We start from the raw sequence: 26,391 nt of genomic DNA on the forward strand, positions 1-26,391 counted from the left end.
ACATCCAAACAATTATAAAAAAACAATAAAATATTTATTTTTTTTCTTAAGACTTAACATCAACCTCTTCTCTTCTTCTACTTCACTGTATTTTTAATATTATTTTTTTGTTTGTTTTTTTTGGGGGGCATTAAAATCAGTGTCGTACTTCTTTACTTTATTTTTTCATTGTATTATCTGGATCCCCATCCAAATCTTACACCAAACGAATCTTCTGCACCATGGAAATGACATCTCTTCAGGATGTTCCTGTGGAGCAGATCCATCATGAAACCCATCACCAACACCGCAACAACAGCACACATTCGGAAGAAACCACTGTCGAATACGAAACCGAAAAAGAGTATCACACCGAATTCCATTCATCTTCTGCCATTGGCGGTTATGGTGAACGAGACGGCAATGCTGTTAATATCGAAGACGCAATGTCAAATTATGAAGAACTCCGTCGTGAACTGACTCAACAATCTCGCCGCAAGTCCGTGAGCGCTGCCGAATTGGGCGCATCTGACGATTTCGATCTGACCAGCTTCCTCACCGAGCAACACGAACAAGGCGCAGCTGCCGGATTCCACCCCAAGCACATGGGTGTCGTCTGGAAGGACCTTGTCGTTCAGGGTCTTGGTGCAGACGCCAAGACTATCAGCACCAATTACACCTGGATCGCTTCTACCCTCCAGTTCTGGAAGTGGGGTCGCAAATCTGGCCACGATTTTACAATCCTCAAGGGTAACGACGGTTTCTGCAAGGACGGTGAGATGCTTCTCGTCCTCGGTCGTCCAGGCGCTGGCTGTACCACTCTTTTGCGCATCATTGCCAACATGCGTGCTTCTTACACAAAGATCGAAGGCGAGGTTGCCTATGGTGGCATCGAAGCCACAGAATTCTCAAAGTACTTCCGCGGCGAGGTGTGCTATAACGAAGAAGAAGATCTCCATTACCCAACCCTGACTACCGGACAGACCCTACGCTTTGCTCTCAAGAACAAGACCCCAGGAAAGCGTCTGCCCAACGAATCCCGCAACGAGTTCATCAACAAGATTCTCTACATGCTTGGAAACATGCTCGGTCTCACAAAGCAAATGAACACCATGGTCGGCAACGCCTTTGTCCGTGGTCTGTCTGGTGGTGAGCGCAAGCGTCTATCAATTGCCGAACAGATGACAACCCGCAGTTCAATCAACTGCTGGGATTGTTCTACCCGTGGTCTCGATGCCTCCTCTGCTCTTGATTATGTCCGTTCTCTGCGTATCATGACTGACATCACCCACAAGACTACCATTTCTACTCTCTACCAGGCCTCCGATAGTATATTTAACCTCTTTGACAAGGTCATGGTTCTCGACGAAGGTCGCTGCATCTACTTTGGCCCAACCGAAACCGCAAAGAGCTTCTTCCAGGACATGGGTTTCCACTGTCCTAGCCGCAAGTCTACCCCTGATTTCTTGACCGGTCTCTGTAACGCAAACGAGCGTGAGTTCCGTGCCGGATTCGAGGGCAAAACCCCCATCAACTCTGTTCAGTTCGAAAAGGCCTACAAGGAATCTGATGTCTACCGCTCCATGATGCAAGAGCGCGATGAATACGAAGCCAAGATCAACCAGGATCGTCCCGCCGAGCAGTTCAGACAGGCTATGCTGGATGCTCACCAGAAGCATGCCTCCAAGCGCTCTCCTTTCACAGCAACCTACTACGCTCAAGTCAAATCTCTCACCGTCCGCCAATTCCAGCTCATCATGGGCGACAAGGGTGCTCTGATATCTCGTTATGGTGGTGTTGTCATCAAGGGTCTCATCATGGCCTCTGTGTTCTACATGATGCCTACCGATGGTTCCGGTGCTTTCTCTCGTGGTGGTGCTTTCTTGTTTTCTTTGCTCTTCAATGCTCTTATTGCCCAGTCTGAACTGTCTGCTTTCATGCAAGGCCGTCGTGTACTCGAGAAGCACAAGGGTTTTGCTCTTTACCACCCCTCTGCTTTTTACATCTCTCAAGTCATTGTCGATATTCCTCTGGCCATTGTCCAGGTCTTGATCTTTGAATTATGTGTTTACTTTATGATGGGTCTTGTCCTTGATGCTGGAAAGGTAAATTTACAAATACTCATACAAATTTTTATTTTGCAAAATCAACTAATTTATCATATAACTTTTTTTTTTCTATAAACACATTTTATTTAATATAGTTCTTTACTTTCTTTGTCATCTTGGTGGTTACAAACATCTGTATGAACGGATTTTTCCGTTTCTGGGGTGCCGTGTCTCCTAATTTCTTCACTGCCTCCCAGCTGTCTAGTATCTTGCTCATCGCCTGTCTCGTGTATTGCGGTTACCAGATTCCTTACAAGCTCATGCACCCATGGCTTTTCTGGATCTACTGGATCAACCCTCTTGCCTATGGTTACAAGGCCTTGATTTCTAACGAGTTGACCGGTATGCAGTTCTCTTGCGAGGGTCCCAACTCGGTTCCCTATGGCCCTAGTTACACTGATCAGGCTTACAAGAGCTGTGTTCTTCCCGGTTCCAAGCCTGGTGCTTCCTCTGTTTTGGGTGATGATTATCTTTCTCTTTCGTATGGCTATGAAACCTGGCAACGATGGATCGACTTTGTCGCCGTCCTTTTGTTCTTCTTCTTCTTCACCATCCTCACCGCTTTGGCCATGGAGTATGTCGATCTCCAGAAGGAAGGTTCAATTACCAAGGTCTACAAGAAAGGCAGAGCTCCAAAGGAAATCAGCGAAGAAGAGCTCCTTAAGCAGACCAACACTATCAATGACAATGCTATGGAAGCCGTCTCGGATGGCACTACCTTTTCCTGGCACCACATGGATTACACCGTTCCTATCAAGGGTGGTGAACTCAAGCTTTTGAACAACATTGGCGGTATTGTCAAGCCCGGAAACCTCACTGCCCTTATGGGTTCATCTGGTGCAGGCAAGACTACTCTTCTTGATGTCCTTTCTATGCGCAAGACTATTGGCAAAATCGAAGGCCGTATCTACATGAATGGTGAGCCTCTCGACATCGACTTTGAACGTATCACTGGTTACTGCGAGCAGATGGATGTTCACAACCCTAATGCTACCGTCCGCGAGGCCCTCAAGTTCTCTGCCTATTTGCGCCAGGAGGCCAGTGTGCCCAAGGAGGAGAAGGATGCCTATGTCGAGCAGATTATCCAGTTGATGGAGATGGACAGAATTGCCGACGCTTTGGTTGGTGATCTCGAGACTGGTATTGGTATTTCGGTCGAAGAGCGCAAGCGCCTGACTATTGCTACTGAGTTGGTTGGCAAGCCCAAACTTCTTTTCCTTGATGAGCCTACTTCTGGTCTTGACGCCCAGAGTTCTTACAACATTGTCCGTTTCATCCGTAAGCTTGCTGATGCTGGCTGGCCCGTCTTGTGTACTATCCATCAGCCTTCTGCCACACTGTTTGAACACTTTGACCATCTTCTGTTGCTTGTCCGTGGAGGAAGAACTGCCTACTTTGGAGAGATCGGCAAGGATTCTCGTACTATGATTGAATATTTCCAGAGCAACGGTGGACCCCAGTGCTCGCCCTCTGCAAACCCCGCTGAGTACATTCTGGAGTGTGTTGGTGCCGGTACTGCAGGAAAGGCCACTCGTGACTGGGCCGATGTCTGGGCTGGATCCAACGAGGCCAAGGCTTTGGAAGCCGAGCTTGAGAAGATTCATGGAAGCATCAATCCCAACCATTCTCGCAAGGCAACTACCTATTCTCTCTCGTTCTGGCAACAGTTCTGGTTTGTCTACAAGCGTATGAATGTGTCCTGGTGGCGTTCTCCTAATTACAACATGGGTCGGTTCTTCAATGTGTGCTTTATTGGTCTCATCTCTGGTTTCTCTTTCTGGAAGCTTGGAAACTCGCCTGCTGATATGCAGAACCGAATGTTCTCAGTCTTCACTACTCTCTTAATGAGTAATGCACTTATTATTCTCGCGCAGCCTCGCTTTATGCAGGAGCGCATGTGGTTCCGCCGTGAACATGCTGCAAAGTATTATGGCTGGGCTCCATTTGCACTTTCTTGTATTTTTGTCGAAATTCCATATATCATTTTCCTGGCAACGATCTTCCTGTTCTGTTTCTACTGGACCGCCGGTCTTGCTACTGATTCTGACCGCATCGGATTCTTCTATGTTCACTTTATTGTGTTTTTGCTGTACTCTGTCTCGCTCGGTTTCACAATTGCTGCATTCTCAAACTCTCCTCCCATGGCTGCCGTCATTAACCCGTTCTTTACATCGATTCTTATTCTGTTTGCCGGTATTATGCAACCCCCTAGCCAGATGCCCTACTTTTGGAGATCTTGGATGTACTGGCTTGATCCGTACCACTATGTGATTGAGGGTCTTGTTGTCAACGCTCTGGACAGTGTACCTGTTGTCTGCGGTTCTGACGACTTTATCAAGGTCAATGCCCCCCCTGGTCAGACCTGCGGTAGTTACTTTTCCGAATACTTTGCCTCTGGTGGACTTGGATACATTGGAAACCCGGGTGCAACCGATTCCTGTGACTATTGCCAGTACACTGTCGGCAATGACTTTTACGAGACTCGCATTGGCTGGTCGTTTGACAATAGATGGCGCGATTTTGGTATCCTGTGTGCCTATTATATCTTTAACATCGTAGCCTTTATGTTCTTTGTCTTCTTGTTCCGCAAGGCCAAGCGATAAATAGATCTTATTATAATTATAATCATTACTCTTACTCTTATTACTCTTATTACTCTTTAACTCTTATTTTCTGTTCTTTTCCCCTTATTTCTTGTTTAAAGCCGTTTATTAGATTTTACTATACAATTACAACCTTCCCGAAAAAAAAACCCAGATAAAAATTCGGCATTAGTTTATTTCTTTTTTATTTTTATTATATTCATATCCTCGCATAGTCTTTCTTCTTTTATTATATTACATACTTTTGCACTTGTATTAAAAATAAATGTTAATAATAACAGCAACCAAATAATAAAGGTTTCTTTATCTCTTTATCTTGTTATTCTTATTATCAAAAATAAAACAGTAATTATAATATGATGAATTATAAAGAAGTAGTAATAGTAATAGTAAGAATGCCAAAGTAATTGGTATTGTTATTCTGGCTATGTATATGATTAAGATCTTTGCTGGCTGTTTTTATTATTATTGCTTTGAATTTGGAGTATTGGATAACAAATCAAATGAATCAAATAATGTTATTCTTTTTTTTTCTTTATTTTTATTTAAACAAAAAATACCCAATATCTTGGCCAAACAAAACACCAAAGTCTTGTAATGAAAAATATCCTAAAAAATTACTTATTTCAGATACACACACATATATATATATATATATATATATATATATATATATATTATACAGACATTCGATTTACCATTGATACAAATTGTACCGAAAACAAAACAAAACAAAATGGCCCATGTTAATTCGTGTGTCTAATGTAATGTAATGATACATGGTAGCCTGGTTTTAATTTTAAAAATATTAAATAAAAATAAGAAAGTTACCGAAATAGTGGTATGTTGGTGTAAGAAATAAAGCATGGAAATTAAGATTTATCATGCAGATTATAATAATAATAATAATAATAATAATAAAGGAGCCCCAAGGTAGCAAAACTTTAGGTTTGTGTGTCACTAACCAATCACAAGGAAGACAAAGAAAAGAGTTTCGCAGTAAAAAGATAAATAACTTAAAAATTAAAGACGGAAAAAAAATGGAAACATAATATTACACTTGTACTCAAAAAATTACCAATGGTTGTGGCATTTGAAAAGAAAAGAAAGAAAAAAGGATATTAATGTTATAATTTTTTTTTTATTTTTTTGAAATGTAGACTTGACATGCATAAGCATAATGTAATGCAAGATATCTGGTGTATGTCAAATTGGTTGTTTTGACATTAGCTTTCTGTATCTTCTGCCTTAATGTATTCTAAGCGATACCCAAATAACAATATTCATATAACAGAACAAAGCGATTGGATACAGATATATTAACTGCGAATGGCCATCTTTACAAAAGATACTCTTTTTATTATTATTTTGGTTTTAAAAATAAATAAATCTCTTTATTAAGAAAGCTGTTATTTTCAACGAATACAATAGATCTATTGGTTAATAGAATGCATATTTTGTAGGTATTTTGAAGAGAACAAGTACAGAAAATTGAAGTGAAATAGGTTGAAAGGAAGTACAGAGATAGGTCGATCATTTCATTTATGACCAAAAGTAATCGATTATAGCCTACTATTTCTTTGGTATGGTGAAAATGGCATGTTTAATTTTGCTATAAAATAAAGTGACATTGTCTATGGCGCGAATATGCCAAAAGATTGCGCCTTTTATAATAATATCCAGTCGATTTGAAGGTTTTCTTGCCCTTCTTTTTTATTTATTTTATTTTATTTTTAAAAAAAAAGAAAGAAAAGGCCGAAAAGCACACATATCATTTACCAGGTAATATTAATATATTGATATATTTAATATTAAAACCCAAGATACTTACTAAAGAGCAAAGCAAAAAAGCAAGATAAAAACAATAAGCTACTTGTAGAATGGTCAAGTATTTTCATAAAAACAGACTACCAATCAAATAAGAATACAAGAGATGCTATTTGTGTATTGAATCTGGTTTGAGGTTATAAATGACAAACCACAATTATTTCTATTGGAAAACAGCTTAGAGTGATACCTAATCGATAATGAAAGAAACCGGGTTTCTTCTCAACCCACTGCACAAGTGGTGCCATTTGATAGACACCAGCCAGTACAACCACAAAAGAATAAGGGTCCATGAGGGATCTTCTTTAATTTTTGTACTTGTACTTGTACTTGTGTTTGTGCTTTGCTTTTTTTATATTATTTTAATAAATAAATAAATAAATAAATAAATATTCAATTATCCTAGTATTGGCCCCGGTGAATTAAAATGTATATTTGAAAGATAAAATCTAGTGATCGATATTATCTTGTAATCTACAAACTTAGTTCAATTAAGTAGCTGAATAAAGCGATGATTTGCCTTTTGAGGAAGCAATTGCCCAATTTTGTATCCACAAGAATGGTTAAAATGAACTTGTCCAACCCTCAATATTACACCAAGCACGCAATCTGCATACAGTCAAATTTATCTTGAATGGGTCGCTTTTCTTATGTGCTTGAAAACACAATTGAAATCGACCGAGGCACCTGTTGTTTTATTTTTATTTTTTCTTTAAAAAAATCAATACTAAAAAAGAATAATAACAGTAACAATAGCTCAAACCAAACCATTAAAGGTGTCGAGGTATTGCTATTGTGTAGTGCTCGGTATCTCAGTAAAACGTAAACATTTAGTAATTATGATCTTTAGAGGTACTTGCCAATTGGAAGTAATCTTTTTCATATTTGTATGCAAAAAAAAAACATACACACACATTTATATCTTAGTGTGCTTTTCGTTGCATAGAAAGTTTGTTCTAATATTGGCTTAGCATAAAAACAAGCGGATTTATGCGTATTAATATGCGCCTGTGTGTGATGTCTTTATTGTTCACAAATATTAATACAAGAAGGTTACAATGAAAGAGTGGAATCTTGTCTATTCTTTATTCTTCTTTATCTAATCATAATATTTACTTCTTGTAATAACTTTGATATTAGATACATTATAATGATTATAGTGATAGTGATAATGATAATGATAATGATAATGAGATAAAGTCAAGATGTTATTGTCATACAATCCCTGTTAATTGAAGCACTCCTCTGTAAGCAATAAATCGTACACATACACCAATACACACAAACCTATTATATCGAATCCAAATGGAAAGAAAACTCCGATTTGAACAATATATATATATATTTTTATTTTGGGTATCCAACCTTTTGGTATTAGAGATCATATGAACATTTTGTAGAGAGTACCTGCCAATTTTGGGTTGAGGGCTCTGTTATCTATCTCAGTGACCAAAGAGATTGAGTATTCCATAAAGTCCGCCAGTTCAATGGACCAAAGAAGAAGCACCAATTTGTGCTGATTGATGCCTGGAGCCCAACGATAGGATTCAATGGAAAGAAGATCAAGGTCGGGGATCACTCTCAATAACTTCTCCAATGACAGCTCGATTACCTGACGCCATCTTCCTCTGCTCAGCAAATTCGCAAACCGCACAAAGGTTAGTGCTACCAAAAGCCGTGGATTGCGAGATAAGATTCTGTTTTGACGAGATCTTTGTGTCTCTGAAGGTGAGAAATTGCTAGGATACCGTGCGAAACCTTTTAAGCGATAAAGAAAAAAAAAGCGTACACCCGACTCCAATTAACAGAGCACTTTTTTTTTGTTGTTCTTTAAAATAACAATAGTATAATATAATATCAGAGACTACTCATGATCACACCACTAACGACAATAAGGAGACGTGTACATCTTGTCTAGAAGTTCTTGAACGAATAAGATGTTACAAGGCGGCATCTGTAATAATAGAATTGTACCAAGCTTTCCAGATCAAATTGACTGAGACTGATTTTTATTCCTATTTTTTTTTTAAGAAAAAAGAGTATAAAATCAATTCACGAAAGTACTCCTTTTATCGATATCCTTACTTCTCTCAGTCCATTACATCCAGGTCTTCTGGCCACGACAAAAATAAATCAACTTATTCAATACACATACTTAAAAAAATATATAACTTACAACAACAACAACAACAACAACAACAACAACAATATGGAAGCCGATAAAATACATGTCCATGGCGACACTACAAAAATCGAAATGGTCAGCAGCCTTGCCTCAGATCAAGAATCTGTCGTAGCTCCTCACCAACTCAAGCGTGGTCTTAAAGCCCGTCACATCCAAATGATTGCCCTTGGAGGCACAATTGGTAAGTTGTTTGATAAATACAATATAATTAATTTAATACTCACATTATCAACATAATCTTAATAGGTACCGGTCTCTTCATGGCCTCTGGTAAGGCTATTAACACTGGTGGCCCTGGTGGTGCATTGGTTGGCTACAGCATTGTCGGTCTTCTTGTCTTTGCTGTCATGATGAGCTTGGGTGAAATGGCCGCACACATCCCAATTGCCGGCAGTTTTGCTCACTTTGCTACACGATTCGTTGATCCTTCCCTTGGCTTCTGTGTCGGTTGGGTCTACTGGGCCAACTGGGCCGTTGGTGTTGCTGTAGAACTTACCGGTGTTGCTATCATCATGGAATATTGGGTTAAAAGCGTCAACAGTGTCGTTTGGAGTGTCATCTGTTTAGTTATCCTTGTCGCCATCAACGTCTTTTCTGTAAAGGGCTATGGCGAAATCGAGTACTGGATTTCATTTGTCAAAATCTTGACTGTTATTATCTTTATTATTGTCGGTCTCTGCGTTGATACTGGCGCTGCTGGTGGCGTCAACATTGGAACAAGCAACTTCCATTTACCCGGCGGTGCCTTCCCTGGTGGCTTCCTTGGCGTATTCAACGTCTTCTTGACCGCTGCCTTCTCATTCAATGGTGTCGAAATTGTTGGTATCACTGCCGGTGAATCTGTAAACCCCCACAAGACTGTCCCCGCTGCAGTCAAGCAGGTTTTCTACCGTATTGTACTCTTCTACGTCCTCTCCATTCTCGTCATTGGTCTTGTCATCCCCTACACTGACCCTCGTCTCCTCAAGGGTGCCAATGATATCACCGTCAGTCCCTTCACCCTTGTCTTCCAAAAGGCTGGTGCTGCCTGGGCTGCTGATCTCATGAACGCTGTTATTCTTATTACCATGATCTCTGCCGGTAACTCTGGTGTATACTCTTCCAGTCGTACCATGCTTTCCCTCGCTGAGCAGGGTTACGCTCCTCGCTTCTTTACCCGTGTCAACCGTTGGGGTATTCCCATATGGTCCGTCCTTATTTCCTGCGCCATCGGCTGTCTTGCTTTCCTTACCAGCTTGTTCGGCTCCGGTATCGTCTTCACCTGGCTCACTAACCTTACCTCGGTTGCTGGTCTCATCACCTGGGTTGTTATTTCCATTACTCATATCCGCTTCCGTCAAGGTTATCTTGCACAAGGACGTTCTCTGTCTGCCTTGCCTTATGTTGCTCCATTCTTCCCTATCTGCGATATCTTTGTCATCGTTGTCGGAACCATCATCATCTTTGGTCAGGGCTACTCAACCTTTATGGCACCTATTAAGGGCAGCAACATCGTAGCTTCTTACATCGGTTTAATCTTTGCTTTCGTTCTTTACGTTGGCCACAAGGCCTTCCGCCGTCCTTCTTTTGTCAAAGCAGTTGATATGGACTTTGAGACCGGAACAATCAAGGAAGGTGTATTTGATATCCGCGATGCCGAAAAGGTTGACATAAATGGTGTTCCTCTTCCTCTTTGGAAACGAGTTGGCAACAAGATATTCTCTATCTTTGCCTAAAATCCACCATACATTCTCATCATCAGCATCATTTACTATTATTACAACTACTACCACTACTACTACTCTAATTACCATTACTACCTTTCCTCCTTTTCCATTCCGCATGTATATATAATATTGGTTTCAACAACATACCTTACTTCAACATACAGTGTATATATAACTCACTAATTATCTTATCTGACTATTCACTTTCTATAATAATCTTAAACTTTAAAACAACTCAACAATCAAACAATAAAACTTTCAACAAGATACCATAATATACAAAAATACTCTGTAACATTAGACCTTTTTTTTTTACTTTTTTTTTTTGGTAATTAAATCTCTATTATTTATATTTGATATATATATATTAGCTTCCAATGATTCTTTAAATCTCATGTCTGCTTAGCCAGGCTTAAAGTGCATATAAGTATAGACTATTCAGCAATATTACGAGAACGTCGTTTCTTGATGGGGCACGACGTTTCTCTCTAACTGGCCTAGTTAATCGTGACTACCTGTCCGGGTTCCGGTGACTTTCTCTAGTCCTTCAGGGCAAAATGATGTGTCCTGAAAAAACGCAATATATTCATTGTATGCATTAGCTTACTACTTTGTCACAACACTTTGTGTGTTAATCAATCTCTTCCCAAGCACATAACTCTCATGTTTTTTTTTAGAGTTACAGACTGTATATGAGAAATTTAATAACAAAATGCTGTCTCATGCAAAAATCAAATGATGTATATTCAATTGGTAGCCCTGGGTTTAGACTTGACAATAAAGAAATAAGAATTAATCACAAATACCCTATATTAATAGCCGGTTATTCAGAAGATCATACGAAGTTGTTATTATTAAAGTGTGACGCAATCTTACTTGATATTTTACTGCTTTATTGGCCTTCTTACGCGTATGATGTCTTTGTATTTCTTTCACCTACTTATATTTTCAGAGTATGACAGCACCAACTGGTAAGTAATCTCGATCCACTTTCTTTCTGCAAAGCACAAAAGAGAGACTTTATACGGATATTATGTGTCCTTAGGGACCAAATATAATAATTTCATCCCGGACAAAAGGCCACGATTTGTGGTCCGGTAGAATCGAATTGTCGTCTCCCACCAGGAAATGTCGTCCCCTTAAAATTAGCGTTGACACTTCATAAACAACCGGTAATAATCTTTTATATATAAGTGTCATAAGTAACGTTTCATAATAATAGCATTTTCAGCTCCTATAAAGTTTAGCTACTCTAATATAGGTAATTACTATAAACGGGTGATCGCCCTTATGCGACAACTTTTATAAAATCGACTTAAATACTGGACAATTCATTATACGAAGCTTTCTTGTTTGTTTTATTATAGTGAGAATCTATTAAAGCCAACAGTACAGAAGAATCAAGTAAGTAAAATTCAGAAAACAACAAGTCTTTTTTATTACAAGCCATAGAAGATCGAAAAAAAAATATTGCTCAAAGCTTAAGGCACAATCTCTAACTTTGTTCTAGCTGCTATCAATGAGACTGTAGCAACATGGATGTGCAGGACAAGAGTTCTTGCAATGAATTGGAGAATGATACTTTTGCGATTTCATACATGGTATAGATTCCATCGTTATGTTATCACATCAGATAAAAGACTATGGTAAATCCGTGAATCTGAAAAACAAAACATGCCTTCCAATGGTGGGTACCGATGGCTTCTTTGCAAAAGACTTTTAAGCGCAGAAAATCATAGCATAGGTAATTGTCGTTTGTATTGGGTTGTGCCACTTTTGCTTCTTTTTTTTTAGTGTTCCAATCTCTTGCTTTGTTACCTTATTTTCTTATATTTATTTGAATCTGACACAGTTCTTGATGCCACAAAAACTATCGATGAACGAAAAGGATAGATAGCCTCCCCAAAAAAAAGCAACCGTCTGTAGGAATTAACCAGAAATTCAATAACTCTTATCATATCACCTGTTGCACCGAGATTAAGATCACCCTCAATTTTCCTACTTTTTATGAGAAATTTGGGTTGCTCAAAAGGGACCACGCTTATTTGCGATATAAGCCCATTATATCCAAGTAACTACCGGATGATTACGATAGGTTGTCAAAGGAATTAAAACTTATGAAAAAGCTCCTTTACAAGTAAGTAGTTTTGGTTACAAAAATCACGGTTGGTGACAGATATTGACGCACATCTCAGCAGTGCCAAATACGTGCAAAAAGTTATTTAAGAAATTCAAGCTTTGCCTTATGTCAGTTGCTCCATATCCTTTCACGTTTCTAGCCAGGATACAAATCTCTCAAAGTCAGAATTAATCGATGATGATAACACTTCTATGACCTTGAATTCTGATAATCAAGAGAGTAATTACTATCAAGAGTCTGTTCACACGCCAGTACCGGTGTATTATGGTTTACATTCTAGCAGCCTTGTTACCACTGATAATGTGAATTCCATCAATGACTCGGCATCTGCGGATATGGCAATACATAATGATGCCGACCCTCTGGATCTTCCTGAGCATCAGACATCACCGGAATTGCCTTTTCATGTAAATTCCTCAGCTAAATGGATGTTCAAAGGCACAAACATCTCAGCATTATTCATGTTATTTCAACAAAGTGTAGCTGCCATTGCATCATCTACCTTGCTTCACATGGAAACATCGATCCATGAAGTACTCGCTTTATCTCATATATTACTTTTAGCACCTCAACAACATAGCCAACTCATGATTGATACTTTCACTGAAGTAATCTCGGATGCTCTAACCAAAAATCTTGTGCATCAATCATTGACACTTAAACTCAATAATTGCGACGTTATCTACCGAAAAGTATTTCTTATTATCGATTCGGTACAAATGCATCAACTGTATAATGATGAAGCCAGTGTAAAATTATTACAGCTTTGTAAGCATGTAGATAAACACGCCGTTTGCGTAATCCGTGGTATTGCCAAAGCTATAGGCGAGTTACCATTGCAGGCTATAAAGAACAAACAATCAATTAGCGAATATGAATTAACAACCACTTATTTTCATCCAATATTGGCATGCATTTTATCCAGTCCTAAAAAGCGCGTTTTATTACTATGGACCAATATCGAATCGGATGCCAGTGGGGATAAAAGGCCAGATGCAACCCTGACAAATCTCACCCAACTGTCGTATGAGCCAAGCCTGGGCTTTGGTGAAGCAAAAGTGGCACAACCCAATACAAACGACAATTACCTATGCTATGATTTTCTGCGCTTAAAAGTCTTTTGCAAAGAAGCCATCGGTACCCACCATTGGAAGGCATGTTTTGTTTTTCAGATTCACGGATTTACCATAGTCTTTTATCTGATGTGATAACATAACGATGGAATCTATACCATGTATGAAATCGCAAAAGTATCATTCTCCAATTCATTGCAAGAACTCTTGTCCTGCACATCCATGTTGCTACAGTCTCATTGATAGCAGCTAGAACAAAGTTAGAGATTGTGCCTTAAGCTTTGAGCAATATTTTTTTTTCGATCTTCTATGGCTTGTAATAAAAAAGACTTGTTGTTTTCTGAATTTTACTTACTTGATTCTTCTGTACTGTTGGCTTTAATAGATTCTCACTATAATAAAACAAACAAGAAAGCTTCGTATAATGAATTGTCCAGTATTTAAGTCGATTTTATAAAAGTTGTCGCATAAGGGCGATCACCCGTTTATAGTAATTACCTATATTAGAGTAGCTAAACTTTATAGGAGCTGAAAATGCTATTATTATGAAACGTTACTTATGACACTTATATATAAAAGATTATTACCGGTTGTTTATGAAGTGAAAATACTCAGATCTGGATTACACTAAGAACCTAGTCTTTAATGACGAGGCCGAATTTAACATTAGCACGAGAAATAATTGAGCTAGACAGGATGTAGGAACACTTATATAAGTAGAGATTAAAAAGACCCGTTCTCATTCCCACATCATTATCGGTTTTATACACTGTAGTAGTGTTATTCATACTGTTATAAAAAAACCATCGCCTAAAAAGTAAAGAAACCCAAAAACTCAAATATTGAAGACGGCTAAACTTAAAGAAAAAAATTGGCAGGATACAAAGAGCAAAGAGCCTACAATAGGGCACGTAAATGCGGAGGAGAGGACCGTTGTCAGAAACAACAAGCTAAAAGCAAAGGGTACAGCTACTACCCATTTTGTGAAATCTTTGAATAAGCTTCTGAGTATCATGAGCGTGAAGGATAGTTATATGGGTAGTTATCTTGTAATTAATAATAACTGCCCTATTCATAAGTCTCCTCCAATGATAAGAAGACTTGATAATAGAGATTATAGAGTAATGTGCGTATTTATTTACTCGTCAGAGCTTAGCGCAATTGAACAGCTTTGAGCTCTTGTCAAAGAAAATATGACTAGTAGAGTTGCTTAGGCATGTAAGGACATGTCTGCCGAAACTCAATAAAGCTTTTCCAGTCATTCTAAACGTTCTAAAGTAAAAAAAAAATGCATATCATTTTTAGGTCAATTTGATTTGAATTATTGTGACATTTCTCTTATCTCAAAAGGACAAAATTTCTAGACATAAACGAACAATTGTTTTCGGCTTAGTGCAATTATTATTATTATTATTATTATTTATATATGTTACTATTAAAATACCTGTAATTCAAATCCTTGTTGTGTAATGGTTGGTTTATAATGTATGTGTGTGTAGCATACATGTGCCTGGTATGTAACAGTTCCGGAGATTGTTAACTTGCCAGGTTCATTAGCAAGAAGGAAGGATTTCTCCTCATGGGTTTGCCCAACCAAAAAAAAAAGGAAGAAGGAACCAGTGTTTGGTTGTGGAGTCTGTTTTTCACTCAATTGTGGTGTGTATACCACACTATCCATGCTGGCTATTGGTCTAGTGTTTTTCAAGTTACCAATAACTGTATAAAACTTTTTAAAGACATAAATAATAATTCTCATAGTTTGAACTTCGTATAATTGAGTTAGATCTTATTTTTTTTTGATATTAGAAAAACAAGGTCTTGGGCTTAGCAAGGTAAATTCAAGACACTCCCCCTAAAAAATAAATGAATATATACATGACTTATAAGTAGCTTATGGGAGAGGAGCGGCTGTTTGGATATAACAGTTTTAGGTTCTGTGGACCCCCTTTTAGCTTGTTTATCTACCTATTTATTTTTCAATTCCTAATATTTACCTGATAGTAGATGACGAAGCTTAACAACGACTTGCTTTTGCTAAAACACTGAATCAGATAAAGGGGCTACAGAACTAAAACATGGAGAAGAAAGTTGGGTCAAAAAGTAAGGCAATAGATCCAGCTCATTTAACTAGCAAATAAAAGGACCAATGATTGTAGAAGAATAAAGGAATATATCTTGTCTTTCTATCTTTTTTTTTTATATATATCTAAAATCAATCAAAGTCAGCAGCATCACGTGATATACAGATGTGCCTGCAAAAACATGCTGTTTTATAAATCACATGATATACCAAAAGTACATCAAATCATAAACTCGACAATAATCTTAGATAATAGATGCCCAATTGAATAGAGCAGTAGGGAATAGTTGCATACCAACTGGCTATAGGACTCTGGGTCCCCCCAAGAAGGGGAGCAAAGGGAAGGGGGAGCAACGCTCCTAGTATATATATATATATATATATACACATATACATATATAAATAAAAGACAGGAATATGTATGTATTTTACGAAAGAAGTATTATAGATTCCTCCTAGTGTACTTCCCTTTCTCTCATTCTTTACCATTTTTTCTTATTTAAAATTGATAAAATATAGTATCCCTTTTCCCTTTTATTTTCTTTTAGGGTTTCTGCCACTATCATTATATAGTTTACAGTCACGATTGGCTTTTTATTATATTAATGTTAGTGACCCTTCATCCCCAAACTTTTCAAAGAAGAATTAAATTATGGTATAGTATAATATATTTTTGCTTTTCTGGAATTATCCACATTTTCAGCATGTAAAAGAAATCAACTTTTATGAGACCGATACGAATATCATCCCATAGTTCTCTGCTCATAGCTATGGCTATACCGTTAAATTTACCTAAAGCCAAGTTCATCGCAATAGTTAGAATAGATATAATAAAGGGGATTGTAGAAGACGATATATTTGTCAAATATTCTTCTATGTATTTTATGGTTCCTGAACCTTGAAAAAAGAAAAGAAAAGAAAGAAAGAAAGTCTAGTATTATTTCTTTTTTTCTATACTGACCTGTAAATTCTTCATGTATGTCTTAAGTACACACCTGAAATTTAAGAAACACCTCAAGAAACAAAATCCCATTAGTTGAACAACGATAGACTATTTTGTATGTGCAATTGTTTTTTGTTGTTGTTGAAATAATAAGAGCAATACAATATATATGTATGTATGTATCCAGAATTTAATTATATCCTATAGAACAAGTAAATGCCACGATACTGAAATTTAAACCTTTTTTTTTTAAAGTTAAGCACGTTATGTGACATTGGTAAATGAGGCCTCGTTTTACCCAACTTCTCTTAAAGCTAATATTATCTAAACACGCAAGGGATAGGTTGAATTTACACGCAGAAACCATTAAAACAGCTGTACAAATATATAGTCCCTAAAGAAAGATTGTATATATAGAAAGACACTAACTTTTACCCCACTTTTTTTTTTAGAATTCATAATAAAAACCTGCAGAAAAGAGAGTACACAGTTAACCCCACACTGCTTTCAAACATGAGAAATCGAGCGATCTTGTATTTTCTTTTATCCTGTAGAATATTAGCTGAAAGGGATAATGGTGTTCTTCCAGGTAGTTTGATGCTAGCTTGTATCATTAAGAAGCTTTCATCATTACATATCAAATATATAGAAGAAAAAGCACCCCCCCCCCCCCCCCCCCCCCCAACAAATCGAACAATAACAGTCTGGAGCTCCTTTGTTAGCCCTTTTAAACCCTTTCCATCTCTATCTTTCATAACTTTATTTTGGAAAATAACTGTATTATATAAAAAAATATAAAGAACTTACTCATCCAAATCTACAAGTGACTTTTGTATACTAGTATAAAATAAACAGTAAAAAGTGATCATTGATAAGAGCTGAAGGCAGCCACTGCTAATATGTAATTATATAATCAAACTTTAAAATATTGCACCACTCTTTATTTTATGAAAGGAAGGGGCTATTAAAGCCACATAGTATCAATTAACTTGTACATCAAGAGGGCATTGTACCAAAATGTGTTCCTCTAGATAAAGTCAAAGTATTGATGAAATCAATTCATATAAATACCATCGACGGCGGTATAGGTTACTACCCAAAATAATCTACAAAACAAAAAATATCTCTTTCTATACTTAAGCAAAATACCTTGTACATGTAATACATTATTTACACACCCAAAACCATATTATTATTTTTATCGTTATTATCACTATCATCTTTATTATCATTTTCTTTAGCCTATTCATATATATCTTTTTAACTTTTATCTCCCACTTCAACTTTATCTGTAAACATAAAAAAGAGTATGGTCCACCGATCAATTCTATCCCATCCAAACTTGAACAATACATTGTTGAACCCCCATATACTAATAGAAACATATGATAATGTTTCAAATCCATTGACACCCACTCTAATTCCTGTATTTCGGGATAGTCCACAACACCAAGGGTACAAGACATATTCTCCAGTTCTCTCACCATCTATTTCCATTCCGGAAGCTGTGCCAGTCTTGAGCCCTGATCCGAGTATTTCAAGCGGGTCTAAATATCAAGCGGGATTTATCGATGATATTGTAGCGCGCTCAGAATATGCCTACATAATTCCTATTTCTGGATCAAGAAACGTTCCTTTATGGCAGTGTATAAACATCAAAGAAACATTTCTACACGAAAATCAGGCACTCACAACAGACAAGTATACATTTGATGATACCATGTATATATCCGAACCAAATGCTTTGAGTAATAATCCACGTATGGAGCTATATCAAGACACTTATTTACCGTCAGTTCTAAAAGTCTCTCAACAAATTGATTCAATCTCGACCTCAAATCTCTCTCGAAAACAGACACGCTTTGTTAACTTTTTACCAGAAAGCTTTTCAGAAGATCGCAACCACAGTAAGTTGCATGATACATTTAATAAATTTAAAATATACAAGGGTATCTAACTATTATTTTATTCACAAAGGAATAGGTCAAAATACCAAAAGTCGTAAGAACCAAAGCCTTTTCCGCCCATATAGCCAATACTCTATGAACAAAAAGAAAAGAAAGCTCAGAGAAGAATGTAAGCGTATATACGACTGTGACAAATGCAACTATTGGAGTGACAGACGCGGAAACTTGAAGCGTCATTCTGCTCACCATGACAAGAGTGTCAAGAAAGCAAAATGTCCCACTTGTAAGAAGAAATTTTCAAGCAAGTTCAATGTTCAAAGACATGTATCTTCGAGCTTTAACACTTGTAAATCCTCAAATATGTCTACTATCTGATATTGTGGTAGTATTTAACTCCTTGAGAGTGTCACTTATGCTTTATTATATATATATCAACTAGCTATGTATACAGATTTATTTATGTGTTCCGTTTTATTACTCACTTTTATGATACATGTTTAGCATTGTGTATGTCTTATTTCATATGATCAACCTAGAAATAATATTATCCCAAGCTAGTAGCTTTCTATTCTTATTCCTTCTTACGCCTTCACTTTATGCCGTATTCCTATTTTTATAAAGTCGTTTATTTTAAGCTTACACTCTTAAGTTTTGCTAGCACATTTACTTTTTTAAATATACCTATAGTTATTCTTCTATGCCCTATTTTATTTTATTTTACTAATATTGAATAAAAACACACAATTTCAACGCTCATTTAACTTCACATAGTCTATGGGCTGTAAAAGTAATGAAGCTGAGGCACATGGAGCAGTACATCTCTTATATCCTGTGCGCAATGCATATTTCCTACAAAACTGACTGTTTTATGTATCTTCAAGCGAGATATGTAATTGGTTTAATTAGTTGTTGTAATTGGCGAACATTATGTTGATAAATACGTAAAATTTTAAGATGGGTAACCGCAGTACCTCTTTATGTGTAGTAATAGCAGTATAATGTCTCCTTTTACTTAAAGTATTTAATAGAATAGCTACTGCGGATAATATATAATTTTAGTTTAGATAGCTATATAACTCAATTTTATTCATAACAATAAAAAGTATTTTTTTTTTATTCTCTCTTTGACTTTATGTATACCCCTTAAGTTCCTGTAAATTTAACTTTTATGCTTCACTATGAGAAATGAGGGGCGATTCTGATGGAAGTTTTAGAAAGTATCTATAATACTGTTCCTTCCATAAAGTACGATATTACTCTCAATCTAATTCACAATGAAAGAAGATTGACCATTCATTTTTCTTTTTTTAAAAATAAAAGAAGTAACAGCTTAATTATTTTTGATTTTTATTTCATCTTCGATTAATCTTTATAGTCTGACCACCCCAACTATACGAGAGAGTATAAATTTGTAGGATTTTCTACGTCGGTAAAAGATTTTTTATCCAATAACATTGTTTTCTGAATTTAAACTTATAAGTACAATATTGCTGAGTATCCCCTTGGTAATGAACACTGTAGAAAAAAATCTACGAGTATTTGAAACAAGCTGCCTTATTTTGGAAAGAAATGGCAGATTTTTGAACACCATCTAGCACTTACCAAGTTTAGAATATCTCTATCCTATTTTGGCTCTGGAGAAATATTTTGAAGATGAAAGTCTCGTCGTCAACCCAGGAAACCATCTTGATTTTCGAATAGAGAGAACTACTTGCTTGATTAAAGAAAAATCAACTAGAGGGTCAAACAAGCCCTATGAACTTCGTACCTTGGATCTGAGCTTATACCAGAAACAGTCATGCCTACTGATATTTTTTTTAATGCGAACTTGTTTTTTATTTCGTAAAGTCATTTTCTTTCTATTTCTTCTCACTATTACTATTGTTGACAAGTCTTTGAGGCTTTACAAAGTACTAACCAATAACCTATAGCTTTTAGGCGATAACAATATTAAGCAAGAGATCTATGACAAGACCCTATAACACAAAACCTTTTATCAAAGCCTTACAAGATAAGCACACATACACATATTTTATAGATAGAATGATATATAGCTATAGCTCTTGTAATGTTAAACGAAACTCCCTTTTTTATTTCTGGCCAAAGCGATATCTAGTAGTTTATAGAGACCTTGATCTTACAATTTAAATTAAACTTTTACTATACTTATTATTTAATTTAAAATTATCATAGTCTTCTTCTTTACATACTTATTCTATCATTCGTCTACTATTTTTTAGTACCCTTTGTTAGAGGCAATGCTATAGATATGAGAAGGCTAAAGAAGAGCCTTATTTTATTACTTTTACTATTAATAAAGTCAAAAAATAAAAATATTTTGCTATAAAACATTAAGTTTGTTGGACCAATTATAAGAAAATTTAAAGTACCTAAAAAGGTATAAATTTACCATATTTATAGCAATTGATTGGATTAGATGCAAAAACAATCTGAAATCCCACAAATCATATTTGCTAAAGAATCTACGAGCTCGTAGAAACTTATGAGTCTGAAGTTATAATTTCTTCTATTTTCAGTAATTCTATTGGTTAAAAAATCTTTCCGACATTTCTACGAGTACGGAGTTATAAATGCTGCCATTTACCACAGTGGAATCCATGGTGCGGGCCAAGTTCAACAAAAACAATTAAAGCCCGCTCCAACCCCAGACTTTAATTTTCTTCTAACCCGGACCTTTGGCTCTCTCATAACCCGGTTCCTTAACCCAGTGCATTACAGCTAAAGCTCGATATAATAGAGAGAATGTGGACTTATGGCAACTTCCTATAAGACAATTACTATAACACCCAAACAATACAATCCGAGCATGTCAGTTTTCTCGAAGCAATTTGCAATACAATAGGATTGGAGGGTGATTATAGTAATTTAGACTGGAAAAAATAAAGCGACTTTGAAAACGGGTCATTTCAGACCAAATTTCTACAGCTTAAAAAGGATAGACATATATTTATAAAACAAATTATACCAAAATAGAAAGCTAAATATACAGTATCCAAAAATATGAATAGAAAATTGGAAATTTAAGGATACCTGTGCTGAAATTTAAAGTATTTAAGTCAAGCAAAACATATTCGACAAATATATAGTAGTGGTACATTACTACAAGTCTACACCTTCTCTACTGTCAAGCAGGGTTCTATCTTTGAAGTAAAGTATTAATTATTATAAAATCAACTTATTTCTATTATATAAATGATATGTATATGACAGTTTTTACCGCGTCCAAATAAGGAGCATCTTCTGTTATCGATAGCAGTTTCTTATTATTGTCTAATTCCTTGAGCACCTAAACATATATACATATAATTTAATTCAGAGGATTATATGCTATGTATAGCTGTAAAGTATAGGCTATGTACTCGTACAAGTACACAGATCGAATAAAACAATGCACTGAATGATGACGTATTTATACTGATAGTCATATAAGTATAATAAGAAAGAGATTGGTAAAGAGATACCCTTCCCCTCCCCTCCCTTCCCTCTCCTCATTCCCTTTTGTTACCTTTTTTTTATATTCTCCGATTGATTTTACTTTTGCTTTCAGGTAAAAAAAGAATCCCTCTATCGTTTTAAAACCATTTCCTCCTTCTTTAGTAATATATTATTATTTGATTCTTTCTCTTCCTCATCTTATCGAAAGAAGTACTTTAAAGTCAAGCACACACACGAACATACACATACAAGTCCCTCGTTTGTTCTAAAAAGACAGAGAAAACTACTTGGTAAAAAAAAAGAAAAAGAAAAAGAAAAATAAGAGTGACTACATCACCTTATTTCTTATTGTTTTTGGTTTCTGTCAAAAATGAGCTCATTGAATAATCTTTATCATTTTTTTCATTTCTTTATTTTTGAATAGCTATCAAGTAATGCAGACAATAAAATGCGTAGTGGTTGGAGATGGTGCTGTAGGCAAGGTAAATCGAGAATCCTTGTGATGATTGAAATTGTCAAACGATGCTCAAATTCTTCAACTTGATTAGACATGTCTCTTGATCTCGTACACAACCAACAAATTTCCTTCTGAGTATGTTCCTACGGTAAGAGGCTTTACTATGATTTCTTTTAAAAAAATTATAAAGACAAGACAGTCAATTCAGATATTCATAGTTTTGATTGTCTTTGAATAAATGAATAAAAGGTATTTGATAATTATGCAGTTACGGTTATGATTGGTAAGTTTAAATCCCCTCCACAAGACAAACCATAAGAAGACCGTTTAGTATCCAAAGGTTCCAAAGCCCTTGTTTTCCTGAGAAGAAAGAAAGGGCTTTAGGATCAATACTATACTATACTACAATATACTGTGATGTGATGTGATGTGATGTGATGTGATGGGGAGGGAAGGAAGGAGGTCGTGTAAAAGTCAATCAAGGTCCCTTAAACATACATACATACATACATGTATACAAATACAACATACACGCGTGTATTATATACACATTTTTCTTTTCTTTTCTTCCTTTCTTTTAGGTGACGAACCTTATACCCTTGGATTGTTTGACACGGCTGGTCAAGAAGATTACGATCGTCTTAGGCCATTGTCATACCCACAAACCGATGTATTCCTAGTTTGCTTCTCAGTCACCTCGCCTGCTTCGTTTGAGAATGTTAAAGAAAAATGGTTTCCTGAAGTACACCACCACTGCCCAGGTGTGCCTTGTTTAATTGTAGGCACTCAGATTGATCTACGCGATGATCCTACAGTTCTTGAAAAGTTGACGCGACAAAAGCAAAGACCTATTGGGTTTGAAGCAGGTGAACGTCTTGCCAGAGAACTAGGCGCAGTCAAATATGTCGAATGTTCAGCATTGACACAAAAAGGATTGAAGAATGTATTTGATGAAGCCATTGTGGCTGCCCTAGAGCCTCCAGTTAAGAAAAAATCAAAGAAGTGCTTTCTTCTTTAAAATGAAAACCCACCGCCCTGAATTAGAAGGCGTACCTTTCTATCTCTTATTCACAACGGCTATGCCAACCCCATTCTATTCTTATTTGAATTCTAAACACACAACTTGTTTGAAAGTCTCAAATATTCTTCTTCAAGTACTACGTATCTCTCTCTCTCTCTCTCTTTCCACTTTTTCTTATTTTTTTTTGCTTTTTTCTGTTTCTGTATTCTAGTCTTTTTTAATTATACTTTTTTCAATTTTTTTAAGAGAGGTACATAATTACTACAAATATTTATATATCAAGACATCCATTTTAATCCAAAGCAACAGCCTTTTCTTGGTTCTGCTGTTCCAAGAGCTTTGCCTTGCCACCGAGCCTTTTTACATAAAAAGAAAATAATTACATAATCAGTTAATTCAATACTCTTTGTTAAATATTTTCCTTCATCCTGCCCCCCTTTTTTTAATATTATATAAATTATCTTTCTAATTCTATTAACTTACTTGTGGTAGTCAATGTAGCGATAACCCTGGACCAGCTGAGCAACTTCGTTGGTAGCGTGGCAAGCGAACAAAAGATAGTTTACGGGCTGAACAGCCAAAGCGAAACGCATAAAAAGACCAGAATAGATACAGAGAGCTATATATATACATATATATATATACATTAGTTTAGTCGAGGTCTTTTTATATGATATATATATATATATGTTAGTATACTTACCAGCAGTCATATTTCCAGAGATAAGTTCAGGGTCCTTCTTCCAGTCAGAGATGGCAGCAATAGGAATACCCCAGTTGGCGACAGGGCCCCAAAAGTGCTGTTCACCCACATATTATGTATGAATATATATATATATATATTGTTAGTTACTTATTCGTCTCCTCTCGCCCTTTCTCTCCATTGTTTGGTGTGTACGTGTGGGTGATAAACTTACAGTGCTAAATTCGAGAATAAAAATTGTAATGAGCACTTCATCTTTTAGTTGTTTTTTTTTGTGTCGACTTACCTCAAAAAGTAGCTTCTGAATTCCTTGGAGGAAACCTTCTGGATGAAGCGGTTGGTGATTGAACCCGAGACTTGAGACATTCTTAACTGATTACGACTAAAAGGAAAAAGAAAAAAAAGAAAGGGAAAATAGGTCCAAGAAATGAATATAAACCCACTTTCCCGAACTTTACAGTCTGCGGGCAAGAAAATCTAAAGATTGTGCGGAGATATAAAAACCAAGATTTTTTTTTGTTTTTTATTTATTTTTATTTTTTTTGTTCTTCTTGAATCGAACTTTATAATAGAAATATATATGTATATAGAAATAATTATAGATTAATCTCCATGGTGATGAATTATTATTTTTTTAAAAAAATAAAATAAAATCAATATCTTTGAAATTAAAGTATAATATAATCTAATATAGCCAGGAGAGCATATTTCTCTCTCAAAAGCTTTAGTTTACTTGACAGATAACTGGTGCAAGTATATATATATATAAATTTGTAAAAAATGATTGTACAAGTAACCACTTTTGAGTTCAACAAGAATCCCAAAACCCACAAAAATTGATTTCAAGATCACATGATGTACAGGGGTTTTTATTCGATTCTTAAATACATCTTAAAAAATTGTGAGGTCGGAGGGAGGAAAGAGGTGGGGAAGGGAAGGGAAAAGAAAAGGGGATAATAAAAAAAAAGATTTACTTGCTCTAAATAAACTGTCAGACAACATATATATATATATATAATGCACTTTACTGTGTATTATGTATATTGTGCACCGTATATTGGTAGTACTGTAGCATATTCCAGTCTGGACACTTGGACACCTGGACACCTTTAAACTACACAAAATAGAGATGTTGCTTTGTACACAAAGATTTACAAGAAAATTTGAATCCAAATGTTGAGAAAAGAAAAGGTATCTTGTTATCATATTAAAATAAATCATCCCATCTGCTTAAAATATTAAATGTGTAGATAGATATATTCTTGATTCTTGCTTTAAATTGAATCGAATTGAATCGAATTGAATCATATATATAAATATCGATGCCTAGCACAAGTTCACAAGAAATAAACAAGGTTCAAGCACCTCTTTCTTGTTTGTATTGGTTCATAACCTTGTAACCTGTAATCTAAATTGATTTTTATAATAGTTATTATTATATATTATATGAATGTATATATATATATATATTGTTTGTGCACTTGCAACACATTTTCTTATAATAAATAATAGATTTCATAGCTATGATTTTTAGCTTTGCATACTACTTGAGATGCCAAATGATAGAGAGAAAAAGGAAAAGGAAAGGAAAAGAAACTCCCCGTCCAGATACATCATTTATGCTTTTATACTTGCGAGTAACTCACATGAATACATATCCTTCTCTCTGTGTGTTTTTGTGTGTTTTAAACACTAAATATAATATAGTACTAGAACACAAGAAAGAAAGAAAAAAATGAGTAACGAGGCAAGTCAAGTAATCAAAACCGTGTTATGTTGACCCCATGGTGATGATCTCATGGCTGAACAAATAAACCGGAAATAAAAGAGTCGAGGAATCCAAATGGATATTGCAATACTTGTGCTATCAATACATAGAGTAATATTCATACTTGTAATCATTATCTATTTTCCTTTATATTATTAAGTACAAAGCATTGGATTTATTAGTTTTCACTTAGCAAGAATACGAATAAACACTATTATGGCCATTGGCTATTGATAGTGGTGGCGATTATGGTGTAACTTGTTGATAATGGACCACTGAAGCATGACAACCTCGGCCAATTCTATTTCTTTCTTTCTCTCTCTTTGTTTTTTTTTATTTTTTTTTTATTTGTTTTTTTACCTTTTTCAGTGCTGTGTCCAGCCACTAAAATGGTGATACACTTTTTTTTTAAAAAAAAAAATGTGCTGGAGTACA

The 26,391-nt window shown here is 35.9% G+C and overlaps 8 protein-coding genes across 8 annotated transcripts; 5 read left to right on the forward strand and 3 right to left on the reverse strand.

Moving 5' to 3' along the window:
* Positions 1 to 425: 425 nt before the first annotated feature.
* Positions 426 to 4,690, forward strand: PHYBLDRAFT_119881 (hypothetical protein; the record flags this gene model as incomplete). The annotated part of the gene is made up of 2 exons (XM_018428716.1): positions 426 to 2,084; positions 2,183 to 4,690. 2 exons carry the CDS (start codon positions 426 to 428, stop codon positions 4,688 to 4,690), a joined length of 4,167 nt encoding a protein of 1,388 aa, XP_018283760.1.
* Positions 4,691 to 7,898: 3,208 nt separating this feature from the next.
* Positions 7,899 to 8,471, reverse strand: PHYBLDRAFT_72362 (hypothetical protein; the record flags this gene model as incomplete). Its single annotated transcript, XM_018442646.1, has 2 exons — positions 7,899 to 8,275; positions 8,405 to 8,471. 2 exons carry the CDS (start codon positions 8,469 to 8,471, stop codon positions 7,899 to 7,901), a joined length of 444 nt encoding a protein of 147 aa, XP_018283761.1.
* A 303-nt stretch (positions 8,472 to 8,774) lies between these two features.
* Positions 8,775 to 10,417, forward strand: PHYBLDRAFT_119836 (hypothetical protein; the record flags this gene model as incomplete). Its single annotated transcript, XM_018428711.1, has 2 exons — positions 8,775 to 8,883; positions 8,949 to 10,417. 2 exons carry the CDS (start codon positions 8,775 to 8,777, stop codon positions 10,415 to 10,417), a joined length of 1,578 nt encoding a protein of 525 aa, XP_018283762.1.
* Positions 10,418 to 11,323: 906 nt separating this feature from the next.
* PHYBLDRAFT_72360 (hypothetical protein) lies at positions 11,324 to 13,756 on the forward strand (the record flags this gene model as incomplete). Its single annotated transcript, XM_018442645.1, has 5 exons — positions 11,324 to 11,379; positions 11,776 to 11,816; positions 11,919 to 12,054; positions 12,504 to 12,545; positions 12,688 to 13,756. 5 exons carry the CDS (start codon positions 11,324 to 11,326, stop codon positions 13,754 to 13,756), a joined length of 1,344 nt encoding a protein of 447 aa, XP_018283763.1.
* Positions 13,757 to 14,766: 1,010 nt separating this feature from the next.
* On the reverse strand, positions 14,767 to 17,258 carry PHYBLDRAFT_72359 (hypothetical protein; the record flags this gene model as incomplete). The annotated part of the gene is made up of 6 exons (XM_018442644.1): positions 14,767 to 14,893; positions 15,163 to 15,347; positions 15,616 to 15,681; positions 15,997 to 16,060; positions 16,397 to 16,493; positions 17,147 to 17,258. 6 exons carry the CDS (start codon positions 17,256 to 17,258, stop codon positions 14,767 to 14,769), a joined length of 651 nt encoding a protein of 216 aa, XP_018283764.1.
* Positions 17,259 to 17,953: 695 nt separating this feature from the next.
* PHYBLDRAFT_72358 (hypothetical protein) lies at positions 17,954 to 19,504 on the forward strand (the record flags this gene model as incomplete). Its single annotated transcript, XM_018442643.1, has 3 exons — positions 17,954 to 18,551; positions 18,622 to 18,897; positions 19,458 to 19,504. 3 exons carry the CDS (start codon positions 17,954 to 17,956, stop codon positions 19,502 to 19,504), a joined length of 921 nt encoding a protein of 306 aa, XP_018283765.1.
* A 2,674-nt stretch (positions 19,505 to 22,178) lies between these two features.
* On the forward strand, positions 22,179 to 23,508 carry PHYBLDRAFT_34470 (hypothetical protein). The gene is made up of 5 exons (XM_018440033.1): positions 22,179 to 22,297; positions 22,432 to 22,489; positions 22,556 to 22,612; positions 22,714 to 22,747; positions 23,046 to 23,508. Exons 2-5 carry the CDS (start codon positions 22,442 to 22,444, stop codon positions 23,480 to 23,482), a joined length of 576 nt encoding a protein of 191 aa, XP_018283766.1. The 5' UTR covers positions 22,179 to 22,297; positions 22,432 to 22,441; the 3' UTR covers positions 23,483 to 23,508.
* An 82-nt stretch (positions 23,509 to 23,590) lies between these two features.
* On the reverse strand, positions 23,591 to 24,554 carry PHYBLDRAFT_80340 (hypothetical protein; the record flags this gene model as incomplete). The annotated part of the gene is made up of 5 exons (XM_018443574.1): positions 23,591 to 23,841; positions 23,969 to 24,104; positions 24,189 to 24,285; positions 24,403 to 24,406; positions 24,475 to 24,554. 5 exons carry the CDS (start codon positions 24,552 to 24,554, stop codon positions 23,778 to 23,780), a joined length of 381 nt encoding a protein of 126 aa, XP_018283767.1. The 3' UTR covers positions 23,591 to 23,777.
* Positions 24,555 to 26,391: the final 1,837 nt, after the last annotated feature.

Source organism: Phycomyces blakesleeanus, assembly GCF_001638985.1.
Source record: "Phycomyces blakesleeanus NRRL 1555(-) unplaced genomic scaffold PHYBLscaffold_42, whole genome shotgun sequence".
NCBI lineage: Eukaryota > Fungi > Mucoromycota > Mucoromycetes > Mucorales > Phycomycetaceae > Phycomyces > Phycomyces blakesleeanus.